The sequence below is a fragment of the Balaenoptera borealis genome (assembly GCF_965194805.1).
Source record: "Balaenoptera borealis genome assembly, chromosome: 7".
Taxonomy (NCBI): Eukaryota; Metazoa; Chordata; class Mammalia; order Artiodactyla; family Balaenopteridae; genus Balaenoptera; species Balaenoptera borealis.
The window spans coordinates 54099835-54111923 of NC_138864.1; the positions used below are offsets into that span (position 1 = coordinate 54099835).

The 12089-nt window shown below is 39.9% G+C and overlaps 1 protein-coding gene across 3 annotated transcripts in view; it reads right to left on the minus strand.

The window, feature by feature from the left end:
• Window positions 1-10680: 10680 nt before the first annotated feature.
• GPNMB (glycoprotein nmb) overlaps window positions 10681-12089 on the minus strand; it is a 28633-nt gene continuing 27224 nt past the window's right edge. For all 3 annotated transcript variants that reach the window (XM_082398397.1, XM_082398396.1, XM_082398398.1), the window contains exon 11: window positions 10681-11810. In XM_082398397.1, the coding sequence (XP_082254523.1) occupies window positions 11660-11810 (151 nt within the window). In that variant the 3' untranslated portion in view covers window positions 10681-11659. The remainder of the gene's footprint in view (window positions 11811-12089) is intronic.

Here is a 12089-nt window from a genome sequence, read left to right on the forward strand (position 1 = left end):
TACTTCCGTTTTTAGTTGGGTATCAATATGACTTTGTAGGGCTAATGCTACACTAGTATTTTTAGATAACTGATTAACATAATGAGCCTGGTGAATAGTTTGTGAAAGAGCAATCCCAGCAGTGGCCGCAGTAGCAGTTAAAGCTGCTAAGGCTAGGATTGCACATATTAGAACACCTATAAATCTCTTTGGTCGTTTTAATGCTTCAGTCAATTCCAGCCAGGCTTGCATGCCAGTGTTATGATACCATGGTTCAGACAAATTAACAGGTAACATTACATAAGAAGGTTGCTTCATAATCATAACAGATGTAGATCCTTTAACGGGCAAAACACAACTACTAAAGATACAATTAACACAAGTAATATTATAACCTATAGGATTCATAGTGTATTCTACAATTAAATCTCCAATCAATAAAGCATAAGGAGGAGCGACGCAAGTAATCACCGGTCTATAAGAAAAGGATAAGGCAAGTTTCCAGAATTCCCATTGCTTGTAAAAAACAAGGCTGTTATTATTAACGGGGACAGAAGAAACTAGTATGGTGCCATTATCATAATCTAAAGTACACCAGACAGAGGCTTTAGTCCATGTATCATTACAAACAGGAAAATCAAACTGCGGGAATTCAGAAGCCATAAAAGCAGGAAATTGTAGTCCTGTGACAGTCTTTACGACCGTAATTTGATGTCCAGTTAATAACGTCCCTTGATTACCTATGGTAGTTTCAATACACAAATAATGTCCAGTATCTTCAATTCTCAAGCGATATATGCATAGAGAATGATCCAACGAAGTATTAGAAGCAAGCTTAGTTACTCTAGCATTCATGTGAATGGGAACGTTATCCTTATACCAAAATACAAAGGTGGATAAATCTTCTCGTCTAGGAACAGTCTGTTTGCAAGGAAGACAAATATTAGATCCCACAGCTTTATAATTTTTACGTAAATGAGTAAAAAATTGAGAATTTACAGTGGTTTGGTAAGAAATAGCATGTTCTAAAGCAACAGCCTTAACACAACCAGAATTGGTACTCATAGGACTTAAACAAACAGGGGGAGTATTAAACCAATTAGAGTAATTAACAGAAGTATTAGTAATAGGCAAATTTCCTAGCACTCTTCCAAAAGTAGAATCATTATAGAAAATTGGAAGGTCAGCTTCAGACCATGTAACAGGTTGTAATAAAGGAGGATCGGGTACATAAGCCCAATAAGATTTAGCCTCTATAGGTGGGGCTGCCAATACAGCTATCATGGCTAAAAAAAAGGTAAGAGGAGAGCGAGGATGAGCACTCTCCTCCATAATCCTACGTGTTTGAAATACTAAACATTGCAATTGATACCAAGTAATTTGATTTCGATCTCCCCTCGCCTCCCTGACAAGTTGTCTCCTACTCCGTCGCCGCATTCTTCTCGTCCGCCGGGGGAACCGGTTGGGGTGTGCTGTGGTCGATTGCGAGAGCCTCAGGCAACGCATTCTTCGAGTCAGGGTGTTTATTGGTGATGGCATGATAATGTCGAACCAAGCGCTCCGGGAGCCACCGCGGAGAGTCTGCCTCCCTAGGGAAAACACAAACATGGCCTCGGCCCCATACTAAAACAGGGTCTGGTCCATGCCAAAGGTTAGTCATGGGATCTTTCCATTTAACAAGCGCTTTTTCAGTAGGGGTTCCCGAAAGACCTGTAAACAATCGTTCATAAGGCGTGTGACTAAATGCATCTAAAGTTAAAAAATTTAAAATAAATAAAGCATGATTAAGCATAATCTGAGGAGATCTATCATATTCCCCCTTTTTTATTTTTTGTAATGTAATTTTTAATTGTTGGTTGGCACGTTCTACAATACCTTGACCCTGAGGATTGTAGGGAATGCCTGTTTTATGTGAAATATGGAAAGTTGCACAAAAATTGGCAAAAGCTTTACTCGTATATCCTGGAGCATTATCTGTTTTTAAAGCTTTAGGAATTCCCATAGATGCAAAACAATGAAATAAATGAGTAATTACATATTTAGTAGATTCCCCAGCCAAAGGCGTAGCACATATAAAATTAGAGTAAGTATCAACAGTTACATGAACAAATTGTAATTTACCAAAAGAGGGAATATGAGTAACATCCATTTGCCAAAGATGATGAGGGAGTAAACCCCGAGGATTGACTCCAAATTGTGGAACAGGAAGGTGGGGTAAACATTTAGAGCAGGACTTAACAATGTATCGGGCTGTTTCTCTAGAAATAGAGAATTGTTTTTGAAGCATAGCAGCAGATTGATGATGTAAATTATGTGATTGAGTAGCAAGATCCTGAGGTTGAGATAAACTTAAGCCTATAATCTTTGTATTTTCGTCAGCCAATTGATTTCTCAAAGACAATGGGCCAGGGAGACCTGAATGGGCTTGAATATGTAATATGGCTACAGGAAAGTTATGCTGACGAATAATCTTTTGTAGTTGAAAGAAAGTCTGAAACAATTGAGAATCAACAGTATTGCCAATTATAGCAGTTTCTATGTTACGCAAAATAGTAACCAAATAATGGCTATCTGTATAGAGATTAAAAGAACAATGTGAAAAGATTTGAAAAGCCAAGGAAATCGCATGTAATTCAACTCGTTGGGCAGAGGTATGATCTGTTTGTTCTTTATGAAGTAAGTCATCAGAAATAACCACAGCGATGCCATTGGCAGAACCATCAGTAAAAACATTTGGGGCATTGAGAATAGGAGTTGAACAGATAGTTTTTGGAAAAATAAATAGATGTTGAGTAGCAAAATGAAGGAGCTTATTAGAAGGATAATGATTATCAATAATTCCTGAATATCCAGCAAAAGCAAGAGCCCAAAAATCAGAGACAAATAATGGCCAAGAATATTGATAAGTAGTATAAGGTATAATAATAGAATTTGGTTCATATCCTACCAACTGAATATTTCTTCTACGACCCAATTGAACAAGTGTTGCTATTAACTCATAATAAGGTGTAATGACTTTATTAGGCGTATTTTTCATATGAATCCATTCAAGAATTCCTGTTTCTTGCCATAATAAGGCGGTAGGGGTATGTGACGTAGCACAGATTATTAATAGTATAGGTAAAGAAGGCTCAATTCTAGTTAGCTGAGCAGATTGTATTGCTTTGTTTACAAGCTTGAGTGCTTGTTGAGCTTCAGAAGTTAGAATACGAGGGGAAGAAGGATCAGGACTTCCCTTTAGGATATTAAAAAGAGGCTGTAACTGACCCGTAGTTAATTTTAAAGAAGGTCGCAGCCAATTAATATCTCCTAATAACTTTTGAAAATCATTTAAAGTTTTAAGAACGTCAGTCCGTATCTCTATCTTCTGAGGTGTAATATTATAATTTGTGATATACTTACCAAGATATGAGAAAGGTGGGTTCATCTGTACTTTGTCAGCAGCAATGACTAGTCCTGATCGTGACAAATGACTTTGAAGGGAATTATAAGCCTTAAGTAAAATATGTTTATCAGAATAAGCAAGTAATAAGTCATCCATATAATGAATAAAATATATCTGAGGAAACTGTTTACGAACAGGGGCAATAACTTGAGCTACAAACTGTTGACATAAAGTAGGACTATTAGCCATACCCTGAGGCAGCATTTTCCATTGATAACGTTGCATAGGTTCTATAAAATTTAAAGAGGGTAAGCTAAAAGCAAATCGCAACTTATCAGCCGGAAATAGAGGAATAGTAAAAAAGCAATCCTTAAGATCAATAATAATAATCATATAATTTTTAGGTATGGCTGCAGGAGAAGGCAAACCTGGTTGCAGAGCTCCCATAATTACCATAGTTTGGTTAACAGCACGTAAATCTTGCAATAAACGATATTTTCCCGATTTTTTCTTTATAACAAATATAGGAGTATTCCAAGGGCTATTAGACTTTTCTAGTCTGCCCAAAGCAAGCTGTTCATTAATTATATTATGAGCCGCCATTAATTTCTCCTTAGAAAGGGGCCATTGGTCCACCCAGACAGGATTATCAGAAATCCAAGTTATAGGGTCAGCATGTGGTGGAGGAGAATCCAAGGCCCCTAGAAAAAACCCAAGCCTGTTTTATCCCGTTTATTATCAGTCTGTAAGGGTAATTTATTTCCCTGTTGATTTTTTCCCAAACCATTCCTAGGATCATAACCTTGATTTAACAATATATTAGTTACAGTAGGGTTGGGACTAAGCAATAGGATTCCCATTTGTTGTAATATATCTCTTCCCCAAAGGTTAACTGGCAGTCCGGGCAATACGTAGGGTTTGAATATTCCTTGATTACCTTCAGCATCCTGCCAATGTAGGTATTGCGAACTTTGTTGTGGAGAATTAGATTGGCCAATACCTTGCAACTGTGTAATGGTTTGGTGCACGGGCCAATTTTTTGGCCAATGTATAAACGAAATAACAGAAACATCAGCACCAGTATCTAATAACCCAGAAAAAGGCCTTCCATTTATTTTTAATACCAATTGTGGTCTTTCCCTACCAATTTGTTGAATCCAGTAAACTGCATCAGAGGAACCGAAAGCCCCAGTTCCTCTTTTGTTATGTTGTAAAATTTTTCCTTCTGGTATGAATGGAATTAATAGAAGCTGAGCTATTCGCATACCGGGTGTGATAAGAAAAGATCCTTTTGATGTTTGAACCATAACCTTTAATTCCCCTTCATAATCAGCATCAATCACCCCAGGAATAATAGTTAAGCCTTTCATAGACATACTACTTCTTCCAAGGATTATACCAACCGTTCCCTGGGGTAAAGGCCCAAAAGTTCCCGTAGGAAGGGCTTGGGGTCCCATATCCGAGGTTAATAAGAATTGGGTGGAGGCACAGAGGTCCAGTCCTGCACTATTTGGCGTGGCCCTTTGAAGGGAGGAGATTCCATTCCCTGAGGAACAAAGGTCTGAGCTGGAGGCGGTGGAGCAGGTTGTGAGGGGATTATTGACATTGCTCCAATTGTTTGATGGGGCCGGAGCAGGCCCCTCCGGAAGTTTCCCGACAAGGGAGTTCCATCTTTATGAATCACTGATCGACATTCTTTAGCCCAATGCCGTCGTCTTTGGCATCGGGGACAAATTGTGGGAGGAGGAGATTTACCTTGAGGCACAGAATTTACGACAGGCATATTAGGAGTATCAACAGTACAATTTTTTGTAAAATGACCTGGCTTCCCACATTTAAAATAGTTTTTACTTTTAGCATTTGGGCCAAATCCTGCCTTAGTTAGGGCTGCAGCTATAGCTGCTCCCTGTAAGTAAGATGATCCAATATCAGAACAAACTCGAATATAATCCTCTAAATTTCCTTTCCTTTTCCATGGACGTATAGCTGCTTGACAAATATTATTAGCATTTTCGAAAGCCAATTGTTTGACGATAATTGCTCCAGAAGGACCATCAGAAATAATTCTATTAACAGCCTGTAATAATCTATCCACAAAATCAGCATAAGGTTCATCTGCCCCTTGCCTTATTTTAGCAAGGTCTTCAGTCCTAGTGGAGGCAGGTAAATGTTTCCATGCATGTAGAGCTATATGACTGATCTGAGCATAAGCCACAAAAGGGAAAGCTAATTGATCCTGTAATAACTGATGTTGTCCTTCCCCAATCAACATCTCATAATTTACTAGCACATTATGTGCAGTATTTCTTTCAGCTTGTTCAGCAGCCTTTTCATAATATTCTGATTTCCAAAGTAAATAGTCGCCACCAGTGAGACAAGCACGAGCAATAGATTTCCAGTCTGCTGGAGGCAATGCTTCTGTAGCAATAGTATCCAACATAGTAATAGTGAAAGGGGCTATAGGCCCATATTGTGCACAGGCTGCTTTTAAATCTTTCAAAACCTTAAAGGAGAGAGGCTGATATTCCCGATTATTTTGTTGTGGATTTTGAGGATTGGGTCGTTCCACCACCGGGCAGCAGAATAAAAGATCCTCCCCTCTATTAAGAGCTCCCCGTACTGCTTGTTGTAAAGGACTAAGCTTAGGAGGGATAGGGACAGAGACATGTAATTGCTGTAACCGCGGAAGAATATTTTCATCAGGATATTTTTCAGCCTCATATTTGGCTTCTTCATCCGCTAAATCAAAAGAAAAGTCATCATCATCAAGTGAATTAACACTCTTTATCCTCGGTGGCAACGGAGGAGCAGTATCTACTGCAGCAATATGTTCTACAGATTTAGCTGTTAATTTTGGAACTGAATCATAAATTGGATTAAAACAATCTCTTATTAAATTCCACAAGCTAAAAATGGAAACTGAAACAGAAGATGGTCCATGAGCTTCATGATATTTAGATAATTCATCTCCTACACGAGTCCAAATTGCTAAGTCCACTGATCCTCCTTAAGGGAACCAAGGACAAGCATCATATACTAATTGCAAAAATTCCAGAAGTTGTGAGGTAGTTACCTTAGTTCCACGGGCTTTTAACATTGAAAGCAAAACCTGAGCAAATAAATCACGCTCCTTAGAGCCCTTTTGTCCCATATTATTTTACTTCTGACTCTTTCTCGAGTTACCGTCCTAAAAACGAAATTATTTCTTGTGGCCACACTATCTCACTCGAGAGTTCTACTTACCTGAAATCTTCCAAAATGCCTCACGCACTCAGGTCCCTGTTCGGGCGCCACTTGCCGCAGACCGGCTGCAGAAAGCTAGAAGTTCCTGGTGGTGAGGGGTAAGGAACTGAAAAGCACCAGTATGGGGTCAGAAGGGCCAAGACAACTGATGGTTGCAAGGCTAGTTTATTCAAAGAGCATGAATGTATATATAGGTTTAGTACGGAACGAATACCAGACAACAAATCAGCAAACCTTGTATTTCCACATAATTCTGTCGCCACTATCTATGCGCCATTATCTATGCGCCATTATCTATGCATCACTATCTATGCATCACTATCTATGCGTCAGCATGCCTTATGGGCCATTCTTTGGAGATACAGACTTCCCCCTCAGGGCAGCACGTCCTTCTTCTGGGGAACAACCAGGGGCTCTTAGATCCAGAGCAGGCACCTGGAACGAAACTGGCCGCAAGCCATTTTCCTTTTTTACGCTCAATACCGCAGCGTCAGGAGTGCATACCAAGAAAGAGACAAGCAGTTCTCCGCAAAGCAGAAAGCTGAATAAGCTTACAGCTTGGGGGCCACCACAGAGTTCGGGGGTCTTGATTTAAGGCCTACCTCCCTCCCTCCACTCAATTCCAAAAAGCAAAATTTAAAATTCCACCCATAGCCGCAAAATCCTCCTGCCACTTCTCATAAGTAATTCATCTTTTTTTTTCACCCTAAAGGAATTTATTCTAACAAACACCTTAAAACTAAGGATTCAGTAAGCTCAAATCTTGATCTTTAATTTGTATTATTAAAACCTGCGCAATGCAATTAACAGTGACAACTGCATTGGAAATTTGAGAGAAATTTTCACTGGGGAGGTGACATGATGATATGGGTGGGAAAATTACACAGAGAATTAAAATTGGTTAAATAAGGCACCTAAATTCCAAAAAGCCTATGAAGATCTCCAAAGCAAATTTTATTCCAGAATTTCGATGGCAAAAGGAATGACAATTCTATTGTAAATAATAGAGAAATCACCTCTGCAGATTACACTGAGGCCAATGGGGTGGCCAGGATGGGGGACTCCAGGCCAGAGGTTAGGACTCTCACTGCAGTAAACCTCTGGGACCCAAACTCCAAGAAAGCAGAGTCTTTGTCTCTTGTTCATGGCTGTGTCGCCTCCAAACCAGAGCCTGGGACATACTGGTGCTTAGTAAATGATGGTCGAAGGATCAAAATCAGCCTGTAAGAGGTGATTCCTGGGAACTGGCCTCTGAATTTTTAGAGCACCTATTCCAGCAGCTTTGGGGCCACTCTGCAAAAACCTTAAAGGATTTCCCACCCACCAGGGGCCCCATCAAAAGGTGGTCACCTTCACCCCCTGGATAACTATCTTCTCATCTGCCCTTAGCCTGTCTCTTAGGCTTGGAGTTATTACACATTCCGGATATAATGAATGCGTACAAAGTATTGCCTCTAAACTGTTAAACAACTGAAAATGCATCGAAGGCAACCAATGTTTACAAATGAGTCAGAAGTGTTTAAAATGCAGATGTTTATAAAGGGTCCAAGGAATAAGAAATTCCCAGAATAATTTACTACCTGCACATTTCAATTTTGTTTGGAAGTTCTAATTCTCAGCAAACATTAATCAAGTCATCCCACTATCTTTTAGGTTACTTTCCCCATTTTACAGATAACAATTCAGCAGAAGTTAAATGACTTGTTGCCAAGGTCACAAGGAGAATATAAATCTAAATAATTCACAATTTCAGCCCTCTCTCCTGCCATTTGTTAGATTGAAACCGAGGGAGGTTTCATGAGGATTTCAACTCACTTCCCTGGTGACTGACTGGATATTTGCTGCTCTCTGCTACCCCCTGTTGATATGAGAAGGCAAGAGTAGATCTCGAGACCAGTATTTCTCAAAGTTAGGTCTGGGAGCAGCCGTATCAACATCACATGGGAACTGGTGAGACACAGAAATTATGGGGCCTCGACCCATAATTTTGGGGGGGTTGGGCTCAGAAGCCTGTGTTTAACAAACCTACAAAAGATTCTGCTGCCACTTGATATTATTTTTCTGCTTTTGGTATGAATGTCCTGGCCTCCTAATCATCATAAAAATGGCAAGCCCCTTCACATTGCTTCTCACATGTAGTATATATATACAATTATGCCCTATACAAAGTGATTTCACATGCATTCATTCTTTCAGAGGGGCTTGCAGTAGCCCTATGAAGTAAGTTATGGAGGGACTGCATATCCATTTTACAGATGAGGAGACTGAGGCTCAAGAAAGTTCAAATAACTTGCCCAGGGTTTCTCAGCTTTAAGTGGCAGGGCTGGATTCAAATCTAAGTCTTCTCTCTTTACATCCATGTCCAGAGATTCTTCAGTTACTCCACAATAGGGCTGCTGACCTTTGGGGTCAGGTAAGATGGGGTGCTTTGCTGTGGGGGCCGTCCTGTGTATCGTAGGATGTTTAGCAGCATTCCTGGCCTCTACGCACTAGATGCCAGTAGCACCCCATCCTAGTTCTGACAATCAAAAATGTCTCCTAGGGGCTTCCCTGGTGGCGCAGTGGTTGAGAGCCTGCCTGTCAATGCAGGGGACACGGGTTCGAGCCCTGGTCTGGGAAGATCCTACATGCCGCGGAGCAACTAGGCCCGTGAGCCACAATTGCTGAGCCTGCGGGTCTGGAGCCTGTGCTCCGCAACAAGAGAGGCCGCGATAATGAGAGGCCTGCGCACCGCGATGAAGAGTGGCCCCCACTTGCCGCAACTAGAGAAAGCCCTCGCACAGAGACGAAGACCCAACACAGCCATAAGTAAATAAATAAATAAATAAAATTAAAAAAAAAAAAGTCTCCTAATATTGCCAGGGCCCCCCAAGGGGCAAAGTAACCTAACCTGTGGTTGAGAACCACTGACCTTCAGCCAACTCATAAATGCAGATAAATTCCACGTTTCTTGTTCTGCAAATTTTGTACTCTTTGGGATGATTCCAGAATAAAGAGCTTATTTTTGGCCTTGGCCATCTATGAAGTGAATGAACTAGACTAACTCCTTAAGAAAATTAACACTAATTCTGTTATATCATTTGGTATCCAGTGTGTATTCAGATTTCCCTCAGTTGTCTCAAGAATATCTTTCATAGCTGTTCTTTAATAATAGGATGCAATCTAGATTCCTCAGTTGCTCTTGGTTGCTGTGTCTCTCTAGTCTCTTTTAGTCTAGAATATGGGTCCACAAGCTATGGCCTGTGGGCCAGATGTGGCCCACCACCTGCTTTTGTCAATATGCTTGTGCTGGAACACAGCCATGTGCTTTCATTTATGTATATGATGGCTTTTGTGCTACAATTTTGGAGTTGAGTAGTTGCAACAGACACCGTATGGCCCATAGAGCCTAAAATACTAACTACCTGACGCTTTACAGAAAAAGATTGCCAATCTGTGACCTAGAACCATCCTCTAACCTTTATTTTTAATATAATCCTGACTGTTCAAAGAGTCCAGAACTGCCTGTAGAAAATCTCTTCTTTTAGACTGGCCTGATTATATATATATATATATACATACATATATATGTATGTGTGTGTGTGTATATATATATATATATATATATAATTTACTGCAATTTCACATACTGTATACATATAGTTAAAAATACAAAATACTTATGAAACTATCAGTGCTCCATGGGGCAGAGTTAAACAACTTTTTATGTGTTAAAACTCTAAATGGGGCTTCCCTGGTGGCGCAGTAGTTTAGAATCTGCCTGCCAATGCAGGGGACACGGGTTCGAGCCCTGGTCTGGGAAGATCCTACATGCTGCGGAGCAACTGGGCCCGTGAGCCACAATTACTGAGCCTGCGCGTCTGGAGCCTGTGCTCCGCAACAAGAGAGGCCGCGATGGTGAGAGGCCCGCGCACCGCGATGAAGAGTGGCCCCCACTTGCCGCAACGAGAGAAAGCCCTCGCACAGAAACGAAGACCCAACACAGTCATAAATAAATAAATAAATAAATAAAAGAACGTGAATTTCTAAAAAAAAAAACAAACTCTAAATGAAATTGAATGGCAAACAACAAATTAGAAAAATAATTCCAAGAGCTTTATTTTATTTTTTTTATTTTCATACTTTATTTTCCAGGAAGGAGAAGAAGAATGTCATGACTGACATATAGTAGCTTCAGTTACAAATGAAAGTAAAATCCTTGGTGATTAAGTTTCTGTATCATTTGAATAGAGAAACCAGTAGGAAAACCAGGGGCCTCCTTCTTTGGAAAATCGTAATATATAATTTCAACTCTAATTTTCAACTATGGTGCCAGAGTGTACAGAAATTCAGATATATCCACAAGAATGTCAACACTCTGAGTACAGGGCCATGTACTTAGCAACATGCCTGGTATACAGAAAGTGCTACATAAATGTCCATGGGAAAAATGAATGAATGAGTACCGTTCCTTTACACATTTGGGCTCGGCAGGTGGTCACAAACATATTCACAATCATTTATTAGATTAGTATTTTTTCTTTTAGTATAACAAGCATGCACAGCCTACTAAAGGCTTACCTGTTAGTGTTCTGTTGGGAGGTCATGCATGTTCATTGACATAGGATTCAGGTAGCTTGGAACATGACCTTCAGAACAGGAATACACTGGTTTTATGCATATGGTCATATGGAAAGCTAGAACACATCCAGCCTCTCCTTCCAGTTAACCTAGGTCAGACTCTAACGAAAGTACCTTCCTCTGCTACTCTGGATACAGTATATTTATCCTACTAATCACCTAAGACATTATAAGTGAAACATAAACCGTCACGAAAGAAAGTGCTGCTAACTGGTTTTATCAGTTAATATAACATGGGTGAGGCTGTGTGTAGTTTAATTCCCCTCCACCTCTCTAAAATGTCATTTAACCTATAATAAAAATTGGACCTCCCTAAACCACAATATATATTTTACAATCACCTTTTTAAAAAGTTAATCGTCATCCACTCTAGCATAGCTGACATAAATGGCGCTGAAGAGTGAGCTATTGGTCAGAAGTAAGGCAGAAGACTTAAAGAATTCCCAGTTGGTTCTTGAGCAGTGGATCTTTTTCCTGGTATCCGGGGAAGAACGTCTTTGCACAATTGAGGAAAACATTCAGGCCTTTGCCTCTGACCACGATCCCAGTGCTGTTTTCTATTGGTTTGTATTCCTTGTGTTTTCTGAAAGCAATGTGTTGGACAGATTAAAAAAAGATCTCCAGCTGGAAAAGGTTGCTTTCTACAGTCTTTTACATACCAAGTGCAGAATGGTTAATTCTATTTAATTTATGGCTTTTAAGGCACTGATGTCTTATGAAAATGTATTTATTTTCTCTTCTTCATGCAAGAAATGTGTCTGCTTACTATAACTTGAGATTATATGTTAAACATTAAGCTGACACAATTTGGTAAAGTGACTGACATTTGGTAGCATTTTTAGGGATTAAAAAAAAAACACAG